The sequence below is a fragment of the Trachypithecus francoisi genome, unplaced genomic scaffold (genome assembly GCF_009764315.1).
Source record: "Trachypithecus francoisi isolate TF-2019V2 unplaced genomic scaffold, Tfra_2.0 Lachesis_group7, whole genome shotgun sequence".
NCBI lineage: Eukaryota > Metazoa > Chordata > Mammalia > Primates > Cercopithecidae > Trachypithecus > Trachypithecus francoisi.
Window position 1 is genome coordinate 2,522,759 of NW_022681472.1, and position 26,568 is coordinate 2,549,326.

The 26,568-nt window shown below is 43.2% G+C and overlaps 1 protein-coding gene across 9 annotated transcripts in view; it reads left to right on the forward strand.

The window, feature by feature from the left end:
• The window catches only part of SPIDR (scaffold protein involved in DNA repair), a 499,470-nt gene that overhangs the window by 463,230 nt on the left and 9,672 nt on the right, over window positions 1-26,568 (forward strand). For all 9 annotated transcript variants that reach the window (XM_033203530.1, XM_033203531.1, XM_033203528.1 and 6 more), the window contains 4 exons: window positions 1,142-1,285; window positions 1,377-1,436; window positions 18,484-18,694; window positions 19,313-19,465. In XM_033203530.1, coding sequence (XP_033059421.1) covers window positions 1,142-1,285; window positions 1,377-1,436; window positions 18,484-18,694; window positions 19,313-19,465 — 568 coding nt within the window. The remainder of the gene's footprint in view (window positions 1-1,141; window positions 1,286-1,376; window positions 1,437-18,483; window positions 18,695-19,312; window positions 19,466-26,568) is intronic.

Below are 26,568 nucleotides of genomic sequence, written 5' to 3' on the forward strand. Positions count from 1 at the left end.
TATGTCCCCCACTCCAGTGGCAACAAGGAGCCCCTGTGCAGCCAGTTCCTTTGTGGTGACATATGAATATGAGCCAGGATTGGGATTCAGGTCCCTGGAGACCAAGCTCTGGCTGCCTTCCCTACTGTGCTGCACAACATTTTCTTGAAGTTAACTTATGATGAATGCGTAAACCACAACCCTTATATACTGTTGGAGCAACTGAGGTCTCAGCCTCATACTAAAGCAAACATATAGAATTTTTCCCACGAACTTCTAGTCACTCATAGAACCAACACTCAGTTACCAATTGGAGCAGGAACTCAATACAATCCGTAGACATTCGTACAACGTCCTGGGTAGCCAGGAACTTCCATTGCACTGCTTGTCTATGATAGTGTCTCAGAAGAAGCAAAATGGATGAAAAGTGTTCCCTCCTCTCCCTCCTGAACCTTTTCCAGCAGGTTAACCAGCTGCTGCTTTGGGCCAGAGTTCCCAAAACAACTGAGGCTGTCTTCCTTAGGTTGTGGCTGACTTCTTAGTAGTGCTAAGTCTATGACCCTGTACTGTGCCAAACAGCATAGTAGTTGTCAAAACACACGGTGGCTCACGCCTGTAATCCCAGCATTTGGGAGGCCGAGCCGGGCGGATCACCTGTGGTCGAGAGTTCGAGACCAGCCTGACCAACATGGAGAAACCCCGTCTCTACTAAAAATACAGAATTAGCTGGGCATTGTGGCGCATGGCTGCAATCCCAGCTACCCAGGAGGCTGAGGCAGAAGAATCACTTGAACCCAGGAGGCGGAGGTTGCAGTGAGCCGAGATGGCGCCATTGCAATCCAGCCAACAAGAGCAAAACTCTGTCTCAAAAAACAAAAAAAAAAGCCATTTCTAGATTACTTAAGGGGAAGTAATTTCTACATAATATTTTCAGTATAACCTGAAAGACTTCTAAAATGAAATCTTGAATTAATAGGTTCATAAGTATGGAAGTTCTTATACTTGGTCCCAGAAGTAAACAATGCAATCCATTCCTTGTATAGCATTCCAGAGAGAGGAAGCATCTGTAAGCGAGTATGTATATATTAAAGAGGAGATTTTAATCATGTGCTTGAGTCTTTTAACAATACATTCACCTTCTGCTTTTGCCTCATGTAAACAGATAAAAACTCATCTGCCTCCTCCAGCCTTATGTTACATCCTCACAGCTCATCCAAATCTGGGACAAATTGATATAATTGACGGAGACCCCATTTATAAGCTTTACCAGCCTCCAGTTGCCCGCTGCTTAAGAGACATTATCCAGGTAATGTTTTTGTTTCTAACAAGTTATTTAGGTATTAGCTGTGTCTGTGTGCTTTGTGTAATGCTGCCAACCTTTTCTAATTCCTTTCCAGATGAATAATCTTGGTACCCGTTGCAGTTTCTATGCCAGGGTGATTTACCAAAGACCACAGGTAATAATCTGTCTCAATCTCTCAGTCTCTGTCTCTCAATCTCTCAGCCTCTCTCTCTCTCTCTCTCTCTCTCTCTCTCTCTCTCACACACACACACACACACACACACACACACGGTGTTAGAGGTTTGTTAAAGGGCAGTCTCCTTTGGAAATTAATAGATTGCCAAAACAGAAGAGCGTTTTTAAAGTCCAGTTAAGTATGCCCCATATACTGAAGTGGTAGTAAATCCATTCCTTTTACAGGTGCAGACTACCAGCCACTGTGCTAAGCACTGGGGTATAAGACACCCAGGTACAACCCTGTCCCCAAAGCTTCTCAACCCAGTAATTTTCATTCTTTCCTGACACTTAGGCAGGTTGAAGAAAGGAAAGAGATGCAGAAATTTCATTTATGTGGTGGAAATGGTAATCTCAGGATTAAGCTCAGCTACTTCTGGGAACTTTTAGAGCCTTCGAAACTGAAAGCCCTCCCATACCACCTCCATGGTCCCTATGAGGCCTCGGGCTATTCTAGGGAGCAGCGGCCTAGAGGAGCTTGCTGTCAATCAGCTAGGAGTAGAGGAGGGAAGGAGACCTGCTTGCCAGTTTGAATGCATGGACTACATTCTGCAAGAAACCTCTGCTGGCCCTTACCTTATGGAGGAATATCCATGTAGATCTAATCATCCAAGAGGGATTGAGAACATCCTGGTTGTTAAACTCTTATCTACTCATAGGCAATGTGCACTGGGTGCATCTGCCATGGTGCAGGAGAGAGTGAGTGCCCCACACATTGCCTCCTTGAGGGTGTGTATAAGTGGAGCAAACCAGGCCCCAGATGCCTGCACTCACCTGGGCCGTCAGTGGATCACCAGCTACCAGCCAGGCCAGAATACCCAGGAATTGCCCAGCAAGGAGTCTCAAGGGAGGGCAGGAGGCTGGCACCTCAGCCAGCAACCTCAGCCAGGTGCCCCAGTGCACCTTGAGTCAGGGGACAGTGGTGGGGGTGGACCAGGGGCTGTCTTCTAATCATACTATGCCTGGTTATCAAGATCTGACACTCACACCCCTCACTTTTCTTTTTGCTGATGAAATATGCTAAAGCACACCCAGACCTTGTGCCATTTCCTCTTACATGCTTGTTATGAATCTCTACAAAGCATTCATGCTTGCATACAACCCAATTCAGCTGCCTGGTTTTGGAGCCTTTCTCTTCTGCTTAAGTTATCCAGAGTTATTTTCTGTTGTGCATTTATTTTGAACAAATTCTTTGCATTTCTCTGATCAGTCTTAGACAGTAGAAGAACAAGAGAGTGACTAAAAGAATATGTTTCTTAACTTCTAGTCAAGTTCTTGATGAGTTGCATATATACGAGTATCATTAAATCATTGTTACCACAAGCATGTTAAATCAGCTCCTCTTCCATCTGCATCAGGAGTAGTGGGCAGACTGTTTCTGTAAAGAGCCAGATAGTCAATATTTTAGGCTTCTTGGGTTGTGTGGTTTTCATAGCAACTACTCAGCTTCACCTTGCAGTGCAAAAGCAGTCATGTTGTCATTCACAAATGAATGAGCAGGGCTGTGTTTCAGAAATCTTTATTTACAGACACCAAAATTTGAATTTAACTTAATTTTTACTTGTCACAAAATATTCTTATGGTTGTTTAACCATTTAAAAATGTAACAACTTTGAATAAATATAAAAACCATGCTTAGCTTACAGGCCACACATAAGCAGGGGGTGGGCTGGATTAGCCCACAGGCCTTGGTTTGCTCACGTTCTTCAGGTGCTGAGCATGGCTGGAGGGCACAGGAACTGTGACGCAGAAAAAAAAACAACCCTTGTGTCTCCTGGCATCCTGTAGGTTGTACTGAATGTGCAGTGTGGTATGTGTCAGGGAGAGGAGACAGGGAGGGCCATCTACTGACAGCCACAGATTAGGGTGCAAGCTTGTTACCTAAGGATGCCATAGGTGCTGCACAAGAACACAGCGCTGATACATATGATCATCATATGAAAGAACTTTAAGGCTTTATCTCAATTTAATTTTTACATTTCATATGTAAGGAGTGTGCTTTAGGTGATATGCTAGTAACTGTCAATTGCCTTTCCTTTCCTTCTCTGCAAAAAGTGTGTGTGTGTGTTTCTGCAGCTTAACCTGTGGATTAGCTAGTGCTTGCCAGCGCATAGAGTGTTGCCCACAGAAAGGAAATCAGAGGGCTGAGTTTTGAATATAAATGAACCACATTTAGCTCTTTATTTTTTATTATCAATACTTCACCTTTAATTTCTGTGAGAGATTTTTCAGATTTTCCAACCATGCTCGTGTATATATCATTTTATCTCAGCAGCAATACTGTCACTGTTCTTAATTCCAAGTGGAGAAGACCAAGGCTAGGCCTGGTATCTGCTGTCTCTGATACACACAACCAAACCCTGGTGGAGCCTGGCGTGGGTTTCCTAACTCTTACTCAGCCCAGTGTCCCATGGTGCTTCCTGACTCCACAATCCTTCAGTTACCTGGAGCCCTGGGGGTGGAGCAGGGACGCAACACACCCCTACCCCCAACCACATGCTGGCTGAGCTTGTGCAGGTACTTCACTGCATTGTCTCATGTCCTTGTCTGTCAAATGGGTGTGACATTCTCTCACCATATTGGATTGTTCTAGGATGAATTTAGGAGTTTTGAAATACCCTTTTTCCTTTGTTTTCTCTTCATCTGTTCCCCTTTTCATCATTTGACAGCTGATCAGTGCCTCTCATGAAGAATTAGAGAATGACTGACATGAGTCCCTCAGTGGTACTCCCTGTGAGCACCCCAGTGTCCAGCTCAGCAGATAGGAGGATAGGGCTCCCAGCAAGGACGAGGCAGGGCACGTACTATGTCTCATACTTTCCAAGCCTGAGGAGACCTAAGACTGCCTTCACGTTCCTCTGCTCACCTTGAGAAGGGTCAGTGTGTGTGGGGATGCCCTGGGCATCTGGCACATTCCTGCTCTTCTGGGTCATGGGCCAGGCGGTGGCTCTCTGTGAAGGTGCCATTCACCCACAGGGAGAATGCTGTCCTCATAGCAGCCACGTGGCAGTTGCAGCTCACACTCCTGCCCATGGCCCTCTGGCTGAGACTGAGGTTGAAAGTAAAGAAAGCAGGTGTCAAAATGCTTGCACCAAAGCCAGTTGGAGGGGGAACTCTGGGGCAAAGAAAGACCAAGAGTGAAGCAGGTCATCCACCTTGCCTTGTGAAGGAGTCCTCCTTCAGGGAGGTAGAGAAGATATGTTAATCACCTCCTATCCAAAAAACAGGCTCCCACCAGTGCAAGTGCAGCTTTCAGTGAGCATGACTTCCAGTGGGCATGTGTGCCTAAGGATCAGTGGTCCAACAGCCACAAAACAGTCAAAGACTTGGAACCCAATGGAACAGGTTCCGTGATCCACTGAAATTCTATCTGTCTCCTATAGTCTGCTTTTGTAAGAGAATCACCAGAAACCAGCTGTCTCAAGAAGGAATTGAAATAAGCTGAATCCTGGGGCCAGTCCATAGTTAAGCCAGTGGCCTGCATCCTTGGCAGTGAGAGTTGACTTTCAGAATGGCACCATGAGTCACTGCTGGAACTCGAGCCATAAAAACAGACCTAGACTAGGTGTGGTGGCTCACACCTGTCATCCTAGCACTTTGGGAGGCTGAGGCTAGAGGATCTCTTGAGACTAGGAGTTCCAGACCAGCCTGGGCAACAAAGCACAACCCCATCTCTACAAAAAAATAAAAAATTAGCCAGGCATGGTGCTGCATGCCTGTCATCTCAGCTACTTGGGAGGCTGATGTGGGAGGATCCCGTGAGCCCAGGAGTTTGCTGCAGTGAGCTGTGATTGCACCACTGCACTCCAGTCTAGGTGACAGAGTAAGACCTTGTCTCAAAAAAAAAAAAAAAAAGAACCAGATTCAGTTGTATTTATATTACACTAAAGACTAAGTCATGAAGGTGAAAAAGATAGTTTTCGTATTTAACTTTTATTTTGTAATGATTATAGTTTCACAGTAGATTGCAAAGAAATATACCGGGGGTCTGGTGCACCCCTCCACCCCCATGTTAATACCCCGCACCCACAGTAACCACAGTAAAAACCAAAACCAGCTGGGCACAGTGGCTCTCGCCTGTAATCCCAGCACTTTGGGAGGCCAAGGCAGGCAGATCACAAGGTCAGGAGATCGAGACCATCCTGGCTAATGGTCCCGGCTAATTTTTAGTGGAAACCCTGTCTCCACTAAAAATACAAAAAAATTAGCTGGGCATGGTGGCAAGTGCCTGTAGTCCCAGCTACTTGGGAGGCCGAGGCAGGAGAATGGCGTGAACCTGGGAGGCAGAGCTTGCAGTGAGCCGAGATCACGCCACTGCACTCCAGTCTGAGCAACAAAGTGAGACTCCATCTCAACAACAACAACAAAAAAAAAACAAGAAACTGACACAGGCACAATCCATGGAGCACATTCAGGTTTCAGCATCCATGTGTGCACTCTGTGTGTTTGTGTGTGTGCTTGCGCTTCTGTGCAGTTTTGTCACATATACAGCCTTGCATCACCGTCACTGCAGTCAGAATCCTCTACTGTGCCATCACCACCGATTCCCGTGTTGCCCTTTATAGCCACGTCGATCGTTTTTTCATCCCTACCCCTGGCAACCACTCACATGTTCTCTGTCATAATTATGTTGTTTTATGGTTGTTACATAACTAGAACCATGCAATATATATCTGTATTAGTTTCCTAGGATTATCATATAAAGTTCCAAAAACTAGATAGCTTAAAACAATAGAAATGTATTCTCTCACACTTTTGGAGGCCAGAAGTCTAAAATCAAGGTGTTAGCAGTGGCCAGGCACAGTGGCTCACATCTGTAATCCCAGCACTTTGGGAGGCTGAGGCAGGTGGATCAGCTGAGGTCAGGAGTTCGAGACCAGCCTGGCCACTATGATAAAACCCCATCTCTACAAAAATACAAAAATTAGCTGGGCATGATGGCAGGTGCCTGTAATCCCAGCTGCCCAGGAGGCTGAGGCTGGAGAATCACTTGAACCCAGGAGGAGGAGGTTGCAGTGAGCTGAGATTGTGCCACTACACTCCAGCCTAGGCGACAGAGTGAGACTCCATCTCAAAAAAAAAAAACAAACTTTTCCTGATTACATAGGGCTATAAATATTTTTATTAGAGTTTTTTCTTTTAGAGCAGTTTTAGGTTCACAACAAAATTGAGAGGAAGGTACAGAGATTTTTCCATACACTTTCTACTCCCACACATGCACAGCCTCCCCATTATCAGCATCCCTACCAGGGCAGCACATTGCTTACAACTAATCAACCTGCATTGACACATCATACTCACCCAGAGTCCACAGTTTACATAAGGGTTCACTCTTGGTGGTGTAATTTTATGGGTTTGCACAAATATGTAATGACATGTATCTACCATCATAGTATCATATGGAGCTAAAAACCTATGCTCCACCTGTTTATTCCCCCTCCCCACAAATCCCTGGCAAACATTCTTATTTTTACCATCTCCATAGTTTTGCCTTTTCGGAATGTTGTATAAAGTTGGCATCTTACAATCTGTAGCCTTTCAGATGGACTTCTTTCACTTAATAATATGCATTTAATATGACTTTTCATGGCTAGATAGCCCGTTTCCTTTTGAGCACTGAATAATGTTCCATTGTCTGGATGTACCACATAGTTCAGTTTAGTTATTCATTCACCTACTGAAGGACATCGTGGTTGCTTCCGGGTTTTGGCAATTATGAATAAGAAGACTTTTTATTTTTTATTTTTTATTTATTTATTTATTTATTATTTATTTATTTATTTATTTTGAGACAGAGTCTCACTCTGTTGCCCAGGTTGGAATGCAATGGCGCAATCTTGGCTCACTGCAACCTCTGCCTCCCGGGGTCAAGAGATTTTCTTACCTCAGCCTCTCGAGTAGCTGGGATTACAGGCATCTGCCACTACACCCAGCTAATTTTTGTTTGTTTTTTGAGACGGAGTCTCTCTGTGTCGCCCAGGCTGGAGTGTAGTGGCGCGACCTTGGCTCACTGCAACCTCCACCTCCCAGGTTCAAGCAATTCTCCTGTCTCCGCCTCCCAAGTAGCTGGAATTACAGACACGCACCACCACGCTGGCTAATTTTTGTATTTTTAGTAGAGACAGGGTTTCACAGTGTTGGCCAGGCTGGTCTCAAACTCCTGACCTCAGGTGATTCACCCACCTCTGCCTCCTAAAGTGCTGGCATTACAGGTGTAAGCCACGGCGCCCAGCCTAATTTTTGTATTTTTAGTGGAGATGGGGTTTTACCATGTTGGCCAGGCTGGTCTCAAACTCCTGACCTCAAGTGATCTGCCCGCCTCGGCCTTCCGAAGTGCTGGGATTACAGGCCTGAGCCACCCTGCCCGGACAGAGAAGAAATCTATTTTTAATAAACTTTTAGCAATGTAGTGGTAGTACTGCTTTAATTAGTTACTGATATCTTTTCCCAGATGATTTTATTGTTACTGACTTTGTTCATAACCCCAATAGTAGAGATAATTTTGTAGTTAATTTCAAAGGAGATTAGAACATTTTGGTATAATAATAGATTGAAAGAGAGACCACTGGCCAAATCCAGAGTATTTACAAAAGCATCTAAAATTTTTGGACATTGTCAGAACTTCCAACCTCAGATAATCTTACAGAAATCTTTGCCCTTCCTGAAATATTCACCAATTTTTTTTTTTTTTTTTTTTTCTGAGATGCTCTATCACTCAGGCTGGAGTGCAGTGGTATGATCTCAGCACACTGCAGCCTCCGCCTACTGGGTTCAAGCAATTCTCATGCCTCAGCCTCCAGAGGATCTGGGATTACAGGCGTGCACCATCAGGCCTAGCTAATTTTTATATTTTTAGTAGAGATGGGGTTTCACCACATTGAGGTTAAAGGTTAGAGGTTGTAACCTTTAACCTCTATTAAAAGGTTACAGAAAAGAATAATCAGCTTTGCAATCTGATTGCAACAAGAGAATGTACTATTATATATACAATAACTAGAAAAATAAACTTTCATGGTATGTTTTTTAAATGCTTAATTCAAACTAATACTATACTAGTAGAATTATCAATAAGAACTCTTAAATAAGGCCAGGCACCATGGCTCATTCCTGTAATCCCAGCGGTTTGGGAGGCTGAGGCAGGTGAATTGCTTGAGCTCAGGAGTTCAAGACCAGCCTGGCCAAAATAGAAAATTCCTATCTCTGCAAGAAATACAAAAATTAGCCGGGTGTGGTGCTGTGCTCCTATAGTCCCAGTTACTTGGGAGGCTAAGGCAGAATTGCTTGAGCCCAGGAGGCAGGCGTTGCAGTGAGCTGAAATTGCACCATTGCACTCCAGCCTGGGGGACAGAGTGAGACCCTGTCTGAGAAAAAAAAAAAGAAAAGAAAAAACTCTTAAATATTTTTAACATTTTCTAAAATTGGCTAAAAGAAAGCAAGCATTCTTTAAATTAGCAGATCAGTAGCAGAAAAAGTATTGCACTCCAAAATCTCAGCTGCAAGATAAATACAAACTCAGGTTACAAATCAATAGTGTCTCAATATGTATGAAGTTACATTGATGAAAATTTCACATAACACTAAATGGTGGAAAGGCTCATGCAGTCATCCAGACTCTAATATCACCTTATGTATTAAGGAGTCATTATCCAACTTGAGACACCAGAATTTTGATTCTGTAAATATCTCTGAGTGACCATCTACATTTCCAGTGTTATCATACTCCATTTTCCCCATCAAAGCTTTTGTGTTTATTAAGCCCAAGAAGAATAAGACATGAAGAAAAATGGGTATGTGGTACACAAATCCCTCTAGGTGACACAAGAATTGACATATCTGACTCAGAGAACATATTCAATAAATAACTGTTTATTAAATGAAAAAAATGCCATAAGAACAATAGAATTGAGGTAAAGTAGGTGGCCTGCATTAAAAAATAGTTTCCCTAATCTTTCTACCGCTTCAAGCATCACTTGGATCAACACATTTTTTTGTTGTTGCAAACTCCTGATGCAAAGTCATTGATTATTCCCTGCTCACTGGTTATAAGAAAAAAAAAAGGGATATTAAATTTAGTGAAAACAACAACTGGTTGAAAAGAACCTCAGTGAATAGATCTGACTGGAAGAAAAAAGTTTATATGTTGGGCCCCACACTTGGCTTCAACTCATAAGTGCGTTCTCTTTATTTCATTTCTCCTTTAAAATCGCTGCTTATGCTTAATGGTTAATAATAATAGAAATGGCTAACAATTGCCACACTTACTACTCCCCTGAATGTCTTCAGCCTCTTATTCAGAAGTTTCACATAACATCTAGTCAATATAAAGGGAATAATAAGCTGGGATTAAAAGTAATATAAAGCCATTGATACCTTTTTGTTGTACTGTATTAAGTAATTGTAGATTAAACTCTTATACCTTCCCACTATTTTTTTTTTATTATACTTTATGTTCTAAGGTACATGTGCACAACGTGCAGGTTTGTTACATATGTATACATGTGCCATGTTGGTGTGCTGCACCTATTAACTCGTCATTTACATTAGGTATATCTCCTAATGCTATTCCTCCCCACTCCCCCAACCCCACAACAGGCCCCGGAGTGTGATGTTCCCCTTCCTGTGTCCAGGTGTTCTCATTGTTCAATTCCCACCTATGAGTGAGAACATGTGGTGTTTGGTTTTCTCTTCTTGCAATAGTTTCCTGAGAGTGATGGTTTCCAGCTGCATCCATGTCCCTACAAAGGACAAGAACTCATCCTTTTTTATGGCTGCATAGTATTCCATGGTGTATATGTGCCACATTTTCTTAATCCAGTCTGTCACTGATGGACATTTGGGTTGATTCCAAGTCTTTGCTACTGTGAATAGTGCTGCAGTAAACATACGTGTGCATGTGTCTTTATAGCAGCATGACTTATAATCCTTTGGGTATATCCCCAGTAATGGGATGGCTGGGTCAAATGGTATTTCTAGTTCTAGATCCTTGAGGAATTGCCACACTGTTTTCCACAATGGTTGCACTAGTTTACAGTCCCACCAACAGTATAAAAGTGTTCCTATTTCTCCACATCCTCTCCAGCACCTGTTTCCTGATTATTTAATGATTGCCATTCTAACTGGTGTGAGGTGGTATCTCATTGTGGTTTTGATTTGCATTTCTCTGATGGCGAGTGATGATGAGCATTTTTTCATGTGTCTGTTGGCTGTATGCATGTCTTTTTTTGAGAAGTGTCTGTTCATATCCTTTGCCCACTTTTTGATGGGGTTGTTTGTTTTTTTCTTGTAAATCTGATTGAGTTCTTTATAGGTTCTGGATATTAGCCCTTAGTCAGATGAGTAGATTGCAAAAATGTTCTCCCATTCTGTAGGTTGCCTGTTCACTCTGATGGTAGTTTGTTTTGCTGTGCAGAAGCTCTTTAGTTTAATTAGATCCCATTTGTCAATTTTGACTTTTGTTGCCATTGCTTTTGGTGTTTTAGACATGAAGTCCCTGCCCATGCCTATGTCCTGAATGGTATTACCTAGGTTTTCTTCTAGGGTTTTTATCATTTTAGGTCTAACATTTAAGTCTCTAATCCATCTTGAATTAATATTCGTATAGGAGTAAGGAAAGGATCCAGTTTCAGCTTTCTACTTATGGCTAGCCAATTTTCCCAGCACCATTTATTAAATAGGGAATCCTTTCCCCATTTCTTGTTTTTGTCAGGTCTGTCAAAGATCAGATGGCTGTAGATGTGTGGTATTATTTCTGAGGGCTCTGTTCTGTTCCATTGGTCTATATCTCTGTTTTGGTACCAGTACCATGCTGTTTTGGGTACTGTAGCCTTGTAGTATAGTCTGAAGTCAGGTAGCGTGATGCCTCCAGCTTTGTTCTTTTGGCTTAGGATTGTCTTGGCAATGCGGGCTCTTTTTTGGTTCCATATGAACTTTAAATCAGTTTTTTCCAATTCTGTGAAGAAAGTCATTGGTAGCTTAATGGGGATGGCATTGAATCTATAAATTACCTTGGGCAGTATGGCCATTTTCACAATATTGATTCTTCCTATCCATGAGCATGGTATGTTCTTCCATTTGTTTGTGTCCTCTTTTATTTCACTGAGCAGTGGTTTGTAGTTCTCCTTGAAGAGGTCCTTTATATCCCTTGTAAGTTGGATTCCTAGGTATTTTATTCTCTTCGAAGCTACTGTGAATGGGAGTTCATTCATGATTTGGCTCTCTGTTTGTCTGTTACTGGTGTATAAGAATGCTAGTGGTTTTTGCACATTGGTTTTGTATCCTGAGACTTTGGTGAAGTTGCTTATCAGCTTAAGGAGATTTTGGGCTGAGACAATGGGGTTTTCTAAATATACAATCATGTCATCTGCAAACAGTGACAATTTGACTTCTTCTTTTCCTAACTGAATACCCTTTATTTCTTTCTCTTGCCTGACTGTCCTAGCCAGAACTTCCAACACTCTGTTGAATAGGAGTGGTGAGAGAGGGCATTCCTGTCTTGTGCCAGTTTTCAAAGGGAATGCTTCCAGTTTTTGCCCATTCAGGATGATATTGGCTGTGGGTTTGTCATAAGTAGCTCTTATTATTTTGAGATACGACCATCAATACCGAATTTATTGAGAGTTTTTAGCATGAAGGGCTGTTGAATTTTGTCAAAGGCCCTTTTTGCATCTATTGAGATAATCATGTGGTTTTTGTCTTTGGTTGCGTTCATATGCTGGATTACATTTATTGATTTGTGTATGTTGAACCAGCCTTGCATCCCAGGGATGAAGCCCACTTGATCATGGTGGATAAGCTTTTTGATATGCTGCTGGATTTGGTTTGCCAGTATTTTATTGAGGATTTTTGCATCGATGTTCATCAGGGATATTGGTCTAAAATTCTCATTTTTTGTTGTATCTCTGTCAGGCTTTGGTATCAGGATGATGTTGACCTTGTAAAATGAGTTAGGGAGGATTCCCTATTTTTCTATTGATTGGAATAGTTTCAGAAGGAATGGTACCAGTTCCTCCTTGTATCTCTGGTAGAATTCGGCTGTGAATCCATCTGGTCCTAGACCTTTTTTGGTTGGTAGGCTATTATTGCCTCCATTTCAGAGCCTGCTATTGGTCTATTCAGGGATTCAACTTCTTCCTGGTTTAGTCTTGGGAGAGTGTAAGTGTGCAGGAAATTATCCATTTCTTCTAGATTTTCTAGTTTATTTGTGTACAGGTGTTTATAGTATTCTCTGATGGTAGTTTGTATTTCTGTGGGTCGGTGCATTTTTTATTGCATCTATTTGATTCTTCTCTCTTTTCTTCTTTGTTAGTCTTGCTAGTGGTCTATCAGTTTTGTTGATCTTTTGAAAAAACCAGCTCCTGGATTTGTTGATTTTTTGGAGGGTTTTTTGTGTCTCTATCTCCTTCAGTTCTGCTCTGATCTTAGTTATTTCTTGCCTTCTGCTAGCTTTTGAATGTGTTTGCTCTTGCTTCTCTAGTTCTTTTAATTGTGATGTTAGAGTGTCCATTTTAGGTCTTTCCTACTTTCTCTTGTGGGCATTTAGTGCTATAAATTTCCCTCTACACACTGCTTTAAATGTGTCCCAGAGATTCTGGTGTGCTGTGTCTTTGTTCTCATTGGTTTCAAAGAACATCTTTATTTCTGCCTTCATTTCGTTATGTACCCAGTAGTGGTTCAGCAGCAGGTTGTTCAGTTTCCATGTCGTTGAGCGGTTTTGATTGAGTTTCTTAGTCCTGAGTTCTAGTGTGATTGCATTGTGGTCTGAGAGACAGTTTGTTATAATTTCTGTTGTTGCACATTTGCTGAGGAGTGCTTTACTTCCAACTATGTGGTCAATTGTGGAATAAGTGCGATGTGGTGCTGTGAAGAAGGTATGTTCTGTTGATTTGGGGTGGAGAGTTCTGTAGATGTTTAATAGGTCCGCTTGGTGCAGAGCTGAGTTCAATTCCTGGATATCCCTCTTGACTTTCTGTCTCGTTGATCTGTGTTAAAAGTCTCCCATTATTATTGTATGGGAGTCCAAGTCTCTTTGTAAGTCTCTAAGGACTTGCTTTATGAATCTGGGTGCTCCTATATTGGGTGCATATATATTTAGGATAGTTAGCTCTTCCTGATGAATTGATCCCTTTACCATTATGTAATGGCCTTCTTTGTCTCTTTTGATCTTTGGTGATTTAAAGACTGTTTTATCAGAGACTAGGATTGCAACCCTGCTTTTTTTTTGTTTTCCATTTGCTTGGTAGATCTTCCTCCATCCCTGGAGGATGTGAAATGGGTCTCCTGAATACAGCAAACTGATGGGTCTTGACTCTTTATCCAATTTACCAGTCTATGTCTTTTAATTGGAGCATTTATCCCATTTATCTTTAAGGTTAACATTGTGATGTGTGAGCTTGATCCTGTCATTATGATGTTAGCTGGTTATTTTGCTCGTTAGTTGATGCAGTTTCTTCCTAGCATTGATGGTCTTTACATTTTGACATGTTTTTGCAGTGGCTGGTACTGGTCGTTCCTTTCCATGTTTAGTGCTTCCCTCAGGAGCTCTTGTAGGGCAGGCCTGGTGGTGACAAAATCTCTCAGCATTTGCTTGTCTGTAAAGGATTTTATTTCTCCTTTGCTTATGAAACTTAGTTTGGCTGGATATGAAATTCTGGGTTGAAAATTTTTTTCTTTAAGCATGTTGAATATTGGCCCCCACCCTCTTCTGACTTGTAGAGTTTCTGCTGAGAGATCTGCTCTTAGTCTGATGGGCTTCCCTTTATGGGTAACCCGACCTTTCTCTCTGGCTGCCCTTAACATTTTTTCCTTCATTTCAACTTTCGTGAATCTGATAATTATGTGTGTTGGAGTTGCTCTTCTCAAGGAGTATCTTTGTGGTGTTCTCTGTATTTCCTGATTTTGAATGTTAGCCTGCCTTCCTAGGTTGGGGAAGTTCTCCTGGATAATATCCTGCAGAGTGTTTTCCAACTTGGTTCCATTCTCCCTGTCACTTTCAGGTACAACAGTCAGATGTAGTTTGGTCTTTTCACATAGTCCCATATTTCTTGGAGTTTTTGTTCATTTCTTTTTACTCTTTTTTCTCTAAACTTCTCTTCTCGCTTCATTTTATTCTTTTGATCTTCAGTCACTGATACCCTTTCTTCCAGTTGATCGAGTCAGTTACTGAAGCTTGTGCATTTGTCACGTAGTTCGCATGTCATGGTTTTCATCTCTATCAGGTCGTTTAAGGATTTCTCTACATTGGTTATTCTAGTTAGCCATTTGTCAAATCTTTTTTCAAAGTTTTTAGTTTCTTTGCGCTGGGTTCGTAATTCCTTCTTTAGCTCCTAGAAGTTTGATTGTCTGAAGCCTTCTCTCAACTCTTCAAAGTCATTCTCCATCCAGCTTTGTTCCGTTGCTGGTGAGGAGCTGCGTTCCTTTGGAGGGGAGAGGCACTCTGATTTTTAGAATTTCCAGCTTTTCTGCACTGCTTTTTCCCCATCTTTGTGGTTTTATCTACCTTTGGTCTTTGATGATGGTGACGTACAGATGGGGTTTTGGTGTGGATGTCCTTTCTGTTTATTATTTTTCCTTCTAACAGTCAGGACCCTCAGCTGCAGGTCTGTTGGAGTTTGCTCAAGGTCCACTCCAGACCCTGTTTGCCTGGGTATCAGCAGCGGAGGCTGCAGAAGAGTGAATATTGCTGAACAGCAAATGTTGCTGTCTGATTGTTCCTCTGGAAGCTTTGTCTCAGAGGTGTACCTGGCCATGGGAGGTATGAGGTGTCAGTCTGTCCCTAGTGGGGGATATCTCCCAGTTAGGCTACTCAGGGGTCAGGGACCCACTTGAGCAGGCAGTCTGTCCGTTCTCAGATCTCCAACTCTGTGCTGGGAGAACTTCTGCTCTCTTCAGAGCTGTCAGAGAGGGACATTTACATCTGCAGAGGTTTCTGCTGCCTTTTGTTTAGCTATACCCTGTCCCCAGAAGGGGAGTCTACAGAGCCAGGCAGGCCTCCTTCAGCTGCGGTGGGCTCCACCAAGTTCAAGCTTCCCAGCCTCTTTCTTTATGTACTTAAGCCTTAGCAATGGCAGGCGCCCCTCACCCAGCCTCGCTGCTGCCTTGCAGTTCGATCTCAGACTGCTGTGCTAGCAATGAGGGAGGCTCCATGGGTGTGGGACCCTCCCAGCCAGGCGCGGGATATAATCTCCTGGTGTGCTATTTGCTAAGACCCTTGGTAAAGTGCAGTATTAGGGTGTGAGTGACCCGGTTTTCCAGGTGTTGTGTTTCACAGTTTCCCTTGGCTAGTAAAGGGAATTCCTTTCTCCCTTGTGCTTCCCAGGTGAGGTGGTGCCTCGCCCTGCTTCGACTCTCACTCGTTGGGCTATGCCCACTGTCCTGCACCCACTGTCTGACACGCCCCAGTGAGATGAACCCGGTACCTCAGTTGGAAATGCAGAAATCACCCATCTTCTGTGTCGCTCACGCTGGGAGCTGGAGGCTGGAGCTGTTCCTATTCGGCCATCTTGGCACCGACTATCTACCTTCCCCAGTAGTACTGCTTTAATTAGTTACTGATGTCTTTTTCCAGATGATTGTTATTGTTACTGACTTTGTTCATAACCCCAGTACTAGAGATAATTTCATAGTCAATTTCAAAGAAGATTAGAACATTTTGGTTCATTAATAGATTGAAAGAGAGACCACTGGCCAAATCCAGAATATTTACAAAGAGCATCTAAAATCTTTGAAGGTTGTCAGAACTCCCACCCTCAGATAACCTTATAGAAATCTGCCCTTCCTGAAATATTCACCAATTTTTTTTTTCTTTTTTTTTGAGACGGAGTTTCGCTCTTGTTGCCCAGGCTGGAGTGCAATGGTACAATCTCAGCTCACCATAACCTCTGCCTCCCGGGTTCAAGCAGCCTTCCTCAGCCTCCTGAGTAGCTGGGATTACAGCCATGCCCCACCACACCTGGCTAATTTTGTGTTTTTAGTGGAGACGGGGTTTCTCCATGTTGGTCAGGCTGGTCTTCAACTCCCAACCTCAGGTAATCCGCCTGCCTCGGCCTCCCAAAGTGCTGGGATTGCAGGCGTGAGCCACCATGCTTGGCCCACTAATTTTTTTAATTTTTTTTTTCTTTGAGAAGGCGGTCTTGCTCTGTCATCTAGGCTGTAGTGCAGTGGTACAATCACAGCTCACTGCAACATTGACCTCTTGGGCCCAAACAATTCTCCTACCTCAGCCTCCCAAGTAGCTGGGACTGCAGGTACTTGCCACCACACCCAGCTTTATTTTATTTTTTGTAGAGATGGGGTCTCACTATATATAGCCAGGTCTCAAACTCCTGGGCTCAAGTAATTCTCCCACCTCAGCCTCCCAAGTTGCTGGGATTACAGGCGTGAGCCACTGTGCCCAGCCCACTTATTAAATATCAGTATGGACCAATGAATTCATCTTTTATTCAGCAAGTTATATCTATTACTGTATTCATTTTGATGCTCAATTTTACCATATTTAAGCTGGCTCCTGTGTCCTTTGGACACATGCCCATCATTCTTTGAGTATCTCCTTATTCTCTGACACAGAAAGATATGTCATGATTAATCTTTTGCTCTCTGTGCTCTGGAATCAGCCATCTTTTCAAGAAGTTCTGGTTGATTTTAATGGACAATGGTTTTTTGTTTTTGGTTTTTTTTAGTTTTAGTTTCAGTTTTTCAGAGATGGCATCTTGCTATGTTTACTAAGCTGAAATGCAGTGGCTATTCACAGGCATGATCTTGGTGCACCACAGCCTCAAACTCCTGAGCTCAAGCAATCCTCTCACCTCAGCCTCCCAAGTAGCTGAGACTGCTCCTGAGTTGCTTATGCCATTGTGCCTGGTTAAGAATGGTATTTAGAAGCCAAGATCCGGGTTCTAGGTGGGCTTCCTGCTATTGGGATATAATTGCCTCTATGCCATCTCAGTGGACAGAGGAAGGAAATGTGTGTATATATTCATCCACATACACACATACACAACTGTATCTACTTTTATATTTCTATCTATCTAAAATCATGATTTCATACCAATACTTCCAACTCTAGAGCATTACCACAGAATTTATTCTAAGTTTTCCTATTTCTATATGTATAACTCTCTTCTCCAACAGCAAGAAGCTTGGCTTCAGTTTCCTCAATATTACTTATTCGTATTTCCTGAATGTAATCAACCTCCTGACAATGTAGGCCACCTCCTTCACCCCAACCCTCAGCTACGCACCACACAAGTGACCTTCTCTGCCCAGTCCTGTTAACCAGCCATGTGGAATCCTCAGCCTGACCACACTGTGCCAGCAACACCAGCTGAACCTCCAACTAGCCACATCCTCAGGCCCTGGCCCTGCTGACCATCTTTGGCCCCATTTGCGTCTGCTGAGTCCTAAGCCCTGACCAAAAGGAAGGGGCAGAATACCAGTTTAATGGAAATTGAAAAGGCATTACAAGTTTGGAAGATAAGAAAAAGATGAAAAAATATAGAAGGAAAGAAGAAAAGAAAATAATAAAACCTGTTGCAGATGCAACAAATATGTGACACCAGCTTTATACCAAGGCCCTGTACAAAGTCTGAGGGCAAGTAAGATCTGTTCCTAACCCTCAAGAAACTTACAACTGCCCAGAAAGAATAATATGTATGTACTAGACAGGAAACAATGTTGTAATTAACATTGTAAGTATATGAGCAGAGGACCAGGAGGAAAAGAACAATGGATTCAGCCTGAGGATGTCGGCGGACAAATGGAATGCTGCCAGGGAAGGGTGGCCGGTTCCCAATCAAGGAAGCCTTTAACCAGGTGCAAAGTCGAGGCACCCAGGGCACATGGGGTTAGTGACCAAAATGTGCAAAATCTAGTGTATGTTTTAAAGTGTTTTTGAAATAATATCTTAAATTGTTAGTATATGTATAACTTTTGCTTTTAAATGCTTTTAAAACATTTTTTGATATAATAATCTTTATTGTGTCTTCAAATTATAGCTGAAGAGTCTGCTTCTTCTGGAGCAAAGGGATATCTGGCTGCTGGTAACCGATGTCACTCTGCAAACGCAGGAGGAGAGTGACCCCAAGCTCCCCAAAACCCTGCTTGTCTATGTGGCCCCCTTGTGTGTGCTGGGCTCTGAGGTCCTGGAGGCACTCGCTGGGGCTGCCCCTCACAACCTCTTCTTCAAGGACGCTCTCCGTGACCAAGGTGTGCTTGCTTCTCCACAGCTTTGATGCAGGGGCGACTGATCGGTGCCCATAGAATAGCCCTTGTGGCCTCTGGATGCCTCCATGTTGCTTGGACGCTGCCGGCACCTTCGCGGAGCCCATCACAGACATGGCCCATGTACCAGCCTCCAGCTTTCACTGACCCTGTAGCGGCTACCTGGGCAGAACCAGCTCCATGGAGATGGCTGTTGCTCACTCCAGAATTGTCTGCTGGTGGCACCCTGTACTGCTGCAGAATCCACAAACAAACCAAAAGTTAGAATATTATAAATGCATATACTTAGATCAGCCAGCCCCTTTTTCCAGGGATCAAACTAAAATCCTGTCTAAGCTATCTTTTTAAATTTTTATTGAGTCATAATTCACATACCACATAATTTACCGTTTGTGGATTGACTTGAATCTCACATTTGACTGCTTCTTTAGCTTAGCTCACGGGGTTTGGGAATGTGTACACACAATGCATGTGCTGTTGGACACAGTCCCATAACTACACCTTCACCTGCATGACTCGAGGGGTAGCAAAGGAGACTGCCATTATGAGCACAATTCACTTTTTCTTCAAGGCTTCAGTAACCTGAAGTGTCTCTGTCGGCAGGTCGGATTGTCTGTGCTGAACGGACTGTTGTCTTGCTTCAGAAACCCCTTTTGAGTATGGTCTCTGGTGCAAGTTCCTGTGAACTGCCTGATCCGGTGATGCTTGACAGTCTGGACTCTGCCACACCTGTCAACTCCATCTGCAGTGTTCAAGGTAAGCAGCTGTCTCACAGGTGCTTTATATACTTTCTTAACTATTATACTTTATATTCATTTACTCATTCATTCAACAAGTATTTATGGAGTGCCCGCCACGTTCCAGACACTGGATACATAAAGAACAAAAGCAGAAATTGTTCTTGGTATCAAACTGGATTCTGCACAGAAGGAGGTGAATCAGATGAACACAGACAGGCCTATCCTCGGGCTCTGAGTGCTCTAGCCGCTGATACCTGGGCCCACATCTTAGTGGGGAGCTCAGGGAAGGCTTCCCAAAGACAGGAGCCTCAAGCTGAGCTCTGAAGCATAGATAAGACTACTTAGGTCAGGGATGGAGCAGAAGGAACATTCTGGGAAGAAAGCAGGACTTCGTAAGGCCACTGGCATGAGAAAGCTGCTGAGCAGCGGTGTCCGGAAAGAGGCAGGACAGGCAGCCAGATGGAGGTGGGACTAAGCTGAGGCTGGTGGGCCCACCAGGCTGGTGGTGTCAGGAGTGTGCTTTGTCATTGGTACAGGCAGCCTGGTCTGATGTCCTCCCTGCAGAGCAGAGTGGAGGGACTGGATGGCATTGGGGGCAGCGGTAGAGAAGGAAATCCAAGGGTGGACTTAGGGAAATCGGCAGGTTGAGTGATGAATTGGACATAGATGGAGGCAGAAGATATATCTGATGACCTCTGAGCTCCTGGCTCAGATGAGGTGACGGTAGTGCTGTTCATTAAGTAGGATGTGGCAGGCAAGGTCAGCTTTAAGGGGACACTCAGTTCTGTCAGGAGAGTTTGCATGTTTTGCATACATCTGAGATGTTTCAGCAGCTGGTTAGATATGCGAGTCTGGAGCTGAAAACAGCATTAATATTTTCTCTTTTTTAACTTCATAAAACTTAGTAATAAAAGTCATACATGGCTAGTGGAACTAGTGAAAAATAAATGAAGAGAAAGTTAACAGCCCGCCCTCTGTCCCCGGCTTTCTGCTGCACTGGCACATCCAGGAGACACAGCTGCCCACCTTGAGGGGGTGTGTGTGCTTGCAAGTCAGATGATTTACTGCACATTATTCTGCCACTTGCTTCTCTGTAGCAGGGATATCTGTCCAGGTGGGGAGAGAGATCCAACTCAAGAGGTTAATAGTTGCATAGCATCCCCTCATATGAATAAACTCTCCCTCCACTCATGGACATCCAGAATCTCTCGTGTTTTTGCAATTATTAAACAAGGCTGTAATAAACGTTCTTGGACATTAATCCTTACTGATTTCTGTAAAGGAGGATTTCAGCGGTTTGGGGTTCATGGAGATTTTAAACAATTTTATTGAGTTATAACTCAGTAATACCCTATAATTCACTCCTTTAAAGTGTTTTTAGTATTCACAGAATTGTGCAAACATCACTACAATCTAATTTTAGAACAAAAACCCACACCTATTATCATTCACGCCCCGTTACCACCCACCCTCCCACACCCTAGTCTTAGGAAACCACCAATCTACTATTTGTTTCTATGAAATTTGCCTGTTCTGTTTTTGGGGCGGGGGGATTGTTTCTGTTTTTGTTTTTGTTTTTTTTGTTTTGAGATGGAGTCTCTCTCTGTCACCCAGTGACATGCAGTGGCATGATCTCTGCTCACTGCAACCTCCGCCTCCCAGGTTCATGCCGTTCTTCTGCCTCAGCCTCCCGAGTAGCTGGGACTACAGGCGCCCGCCACCATGCCTGGCTAATTTTTTTTGTATTTTTAGTAGAGACAGGGTTTCACCATGTTAGCCAGGATGGTCTCGATCTCCTGACCTCATGAGCCACCTGCTTCGGCCTCCCAAAGTGCTGGGATTACAGGCATGAGCCACTGTGCCCAGCCAATTACTGCAACTTTTAAGTCTTGAAGTTGGGTACTGTCAGTTTTCCAACTTTGTTCTTGTTCTTCAATATTGTCTTGGCTATTCTAGGTCATTTTGCCTCTCCATATAAACTTTAGAATCAATTTGTTGATATCCACAAAATAACTTGATGAGATTTTGATTGGGATAGTGTTGAGTCTGGAGATCAGGTGGGGAAAAACTGACATGTTAATACTAGAGCCTTCTTATCCATGAACATGGAATATCTCTGTATTTATTTATATCTTCTTTGATATCTTTCAGAAGAGTTTTTTAGTTTTCCTCATACAGATCTTATACATATTTTGTTAGATTTATACTGAAGTATTTCATTTGTTTTGTTGCTATTGTAAATAGTATTGTTTTTAATTTCAAATTCCAATCGTTCATTGCATTTCATAGGAAAACAATTAACTTTTTGATATTAACCCTGCAACTTTGCTGTAATCACTTAGTAGTTCCAGTGTTTTTTTGTTGTTTCTTTGGGATTTTCTACATAGAAAACTAAGTCATCTGTGAACAGTTTTCTTTCTTTCCTCTCAATATGTGTACCTTTTATTTTATTTTCTTGTCTTACTGCATTAGCTAGGACTATCAGTACCATGTAGAATAGCAGTAGTGGGAACATCCTTGCCCTGTTCTTAATCTTAAGGGTTAACCATGTACTTTCTCACCATTGATTATGATGTTAACCAGAGGGGTTTTGTTGTTCCATTTGCTGGAGATAGTATCACTTTGGAAGAAAATAATATTAGCTCTCCTTCCCTTCTTTTATTACACTCTTCCTTTCCATCTACCTGCCTTTGCATCTGCACTTTATATTGTTAAGATTGGTAACATTCTGTTGTATAACTATAATTAACCTTTGCACACATTTTCTACAGATTGATTCTCAAAGATGAAAATCAATAAATGGTATTTATATTATTATGATTATACAAGTTGAGTATCCCATATCTGAAATGCTTGTAACCAGAAGTGTTTTGGATTTTTTATTGGTTTTTTCATCCTTTTTTTTGAATGGGGTCTTGCTGTGTTGTCCAGGCTGCTCTCAAACTCCTGGGCATATTTTGGTTTTAATGTTTTTGAGACGGGATCGTCCAGGCTGGAGTGCATCGGTGTGATCATAGCTTCCTGTAACCTTGAACTCTTGAGCTAAAGCAGTACTCCCACATCAGCCTGCCGAGTAGCTAGGACTACTGGGATGGCACGCACCACCATGCCCAGCTAATTTTTGTTGTTGTTGTTGTTGTTGTTGAGACAGAGTTTCACTGTGTTGCCCAGGCTGCTCTCAAACTCCTGACCTCAAGTAATCCCCCAGCCTTGGCCTTCCAAAGTGCTGGGATTACAAGTGTGAGCCATTGTGGCTAGCCACGTGTCTTTATATAAACAACATATAGTTGGTTCTTGTTTTTCGTTCACTCTGATAGTCTCTGTTATTTAATTTGTGTATTGAGACCATTCTCATTTAAAGTGATTATTCATATAACTGAGATAATGTCAACTGTATTTATAACTGTTTTCTATTTATTGCATGGCTTCTTTTTTTTTTGTCTTCCACTCCCTTTCTAACTATTTTCATTTTTATTGAGCATTATGTTTCCATTTTCTCTTTTCTTTCAAAATATCAATTATACTTTTTTTTTTTTTTTTTTTTTTTGAGACGGAGTCTCGCTCTGTCGCCCAGTCTGGAATGCAATGGCACGATCTCAGCTTACTGCAAGCTCCACCTCCTGGGTTCACACCATTCTCCTGCCTCAGCCTCCCGAGTAGCTGGGACTACAAGCACCTGCCACCACACCCGGCTAATTTTTTGTATTTTTAGTAGAGACGGGGTTTCACCGTGTTAGCCAGGATGGTCTCGATCTCCTGACCTCGTGATCCGACCGCCTCAGCCTCCCAAAGTGCTGGGATTACAGGCGTGAGCCACCGCGCCCTGTCCAATTATACTGATTTTTAAGTTTTTCTAGTGGAGTTTGCAATACACTTTACGGCCAATCAAGTCCACTTTCAAATAACACTGTCCTGCTTCACAGGTAATGCAAGTACCTTATATCAGAGTGTTCCTGATTTCTTTTTTTTTTTCTTTCCCATCCCTTGTAACACTCCTGTTATGCATTTCACTTACTCAAAAGGTATAATCATTGATTACATTATTGTTATTATTATTTAAATAAACTACTATCTTTTCTATCAATTTAGAATTAGAAATGTAAAAGATTTTATTTTACCTTCATTTATTCCTTCTCTAACACTCTTTCTTTCTCTATATAGATTCAAATTTCTGACATTTCATTTTCCTCATATCTCACCATTTTCATGTACCATTCCCTGTGGGCCTCTTCTGCTTCCAGGCCTGCTTTATAGCTGCCCTGCAGGCCCAGATATAGGGCTCAAGATTTGTAAACAGATGTATCACAGAGGCAGGGCTGAGTGCTGCCAGATCCTTTAATGAGAACCAGTCAACTAGGCATTAAGAGAAAACAAACCCCCAGCTGCAAAATAACAAAGATTATCCAAGCCTCACATGCAGGAATGCCCATAGCAAGGTAGCAGCTAGGCAGTGACCTGCTCCTACAGAGTCCTCAGCCTGCACACCTGCCAGCCACGGGCCTGCCCACCTCCATCAAATCCAGGCAAGGCTGGAGTCCTCACTGCTGTTTGGCAATAGCAGTTGCCCCCATCTCAGCACCTCAGCTTTGCTCGCTTCTGCCCTGCCCTGGTCCAGAAGGTCTCGGTGATGACATGTCCCCTGCATGGCTCCAAGGGGACCCCTTCACTTCTGCAGAGTTGGTGCTAGGGTTTGGGCAGCTCTCTCAACAGCTGAACGAGCTGAGCGTCTGGGTCTCAGATGGCTGAGTACTGAACGTTTTCTCTGAGCAGAGTTTAAAAGGACCCTGAATGTATTCTGAGCATGGAGCAGTCACTCACTAAGAGTTGGCAGCATCCCTCTGTCCATCCAGGCCTCAGTGACGGGGTGAGGGGGAGGCACTCACTCCTTGCTAGTGTCACAAGGCCTCCTCGTCTCTGTTCCCCCTGAGTGGCAGCTCTGGGGTGTGCGGAAATGTCTCTCTGCTATGTCTTCTGGGGTGAAGTCGTTTGGCAGCACTGGTTTTCCCTCCCTCACTCTGCTCACCCCCTCTTTGTCCACCACTCACTAGTGATGGGACCTGGCGCAGGGCTGCAGGAAGGGATGCAGTAGGCTCACATCTCTGTGGAAAGAGTGGTGAACTCCTGTCTAAACCCAGGCTCCAGCCTCTAAATAGAAGACTTGTGAGCCCTGACTTCTTTCTGTCAGCAGATAGGGAGGAAGAGGGTATAGCAGAGTTCAAGTTACTGAAGAAATGTGTGCACCAGGCTGCGGTGAGCGCCAGACCCACCCATCCTGAGGTCCCTTTGAAAGGACCTTTTTAAAAAGATGTGTTCGTAGCTAGCAATACACCCTTCCTAAACCTAATTACAAGACATTTCTGCACATAAGCAAAGTAAAGACGTAATGGCAAACTGCTGGCAAGTTCATGAGTATGGTGTCCTCAACCCTGATGTAAACTATCTTTTTCTTTCTGTTGCTCCTTTAAGTGAATGTCTTTTGTTTTTGTTTTTGTTTTTGTTTTTGTTTTTTTGAGACAGAGTCTCTCTCTGTCGCCAGGCTGGAGTACAGTGGCGCGATCTTGGCTCACTGCAAGCTCTGCCTCCTGGGTTCAAGCGATTCTCCTGCCTCCGCCTCCCGAGTAGCTGGGACCACAGGCACATGCCACCACACCGGCTAATTTTTGTATTTTTAGTAGAAATGGGGTTTCACCATGTTGGCCAGGATGGTCTCGATCTCTTGACCTCGTGATCCTCCCACCTCGGCCACCCAAAGTGCTGGGATTACAGGTGTGAGCCACTGTACTCGGTCTTAAGTAAATGTTTAATCATACACTTCCCAGCCATCTCTTGAAATTTATTTAGGGTTGCCAGAAAAGATTTCCACAATGGCTTATGGACCTCAGATGAAATGTATTTCCTCAACTCTTTCCTTATTCTCTAATTGGAAGGAAATTGCTTAATCCCATATAAATGTAAATGCTGTTAACACCTATGGATATCCTAGCATAAAAAGGAACTTTGGCTGGTGGCAGTCTACTTTTTATTAAGGTAGCAGTCATTCAAGCACCAGGAAACCAGTGAGCGGGCCTTTGGTGGGCCTGCAGGCCCTGGGCAGGAGCCAGGCCACGGTGCCAGATGTGCTCTGGGTCTTGGGGATGCAGCCGCTCCTTTCTCCCCTTGCACCTCCTCATGCACCTGCCTGTTGTGAATTAGTCAACACTGCTTTCCAGCTGCGTTATGAGCCTTTATTGACTTTGGTTTTCATCCCTTTGACCCACTTTGACAATGTCATTAGCTAGGGCAGCCTTTTCAAAATCAAGATCTATTATTTTCATTTTTTAAAAGCCATTCAAGTATGCATTGCATGAATGCACTTTAATAAACCAAGCCTACTCATTCTCATATTTCTGATTTATCCTCTAAAGGTAATTTTTCTCCCAATGTTTGTTCTAGTGGGGAATTAAATTTTTTGCACCAAGAGTGGAAAGGAAGACCCTTCTATTTTTCTAGAAACTCAGATTTTACTTTTTCTTCAAACATCTAATTTTGCCACTTTTCAGCAAGGACGTCTGCAATTTGCTGGTGTCTCAAGATGATATCTACAGTGCTTCACATCCAAGAAAATCAGACCATCCCAATCCCCAGCAAGCACTGACCAACTGTGCTTGCCCGGCCTCAGCCCTGCCATGGTGTGCAGAGTCCCCGTGCTGAGGTCCCATGTGGCCCGCCCTGGTTGCTTTGTGGACCCCCTCACTCCCTTCCTCAGGAAGCCTTCCATGACCCTCTGGGATGCCCAGGGTTGTGTCTCTGACACACGTCTCAGGTGTCTTTTCCATTTGTCAATTTACCATTTATTTCATCTTTTTTTTTTTTTTTTGGCGGGGGGTGGGGGACAGGATCTTGCCCTGTCACCCAGGCTGGAGTGCAGTGGCAGAATCACAGCTCAAACACTCGTTACTGTGTTAAGGAGTCTATATACTATTAATGTGCTACAGAAAAAGCACAGACCTAAATATGCAATATGGAGAATGTTTGAGGGACTGAGGGCCAGCTCAGCTGTGGTGATGTAACTACCTATGCATCTGGAAAAATATCCCAACGAAAATACTTCGGTTAGGTGGTAATATGCAGGCAAGTTTT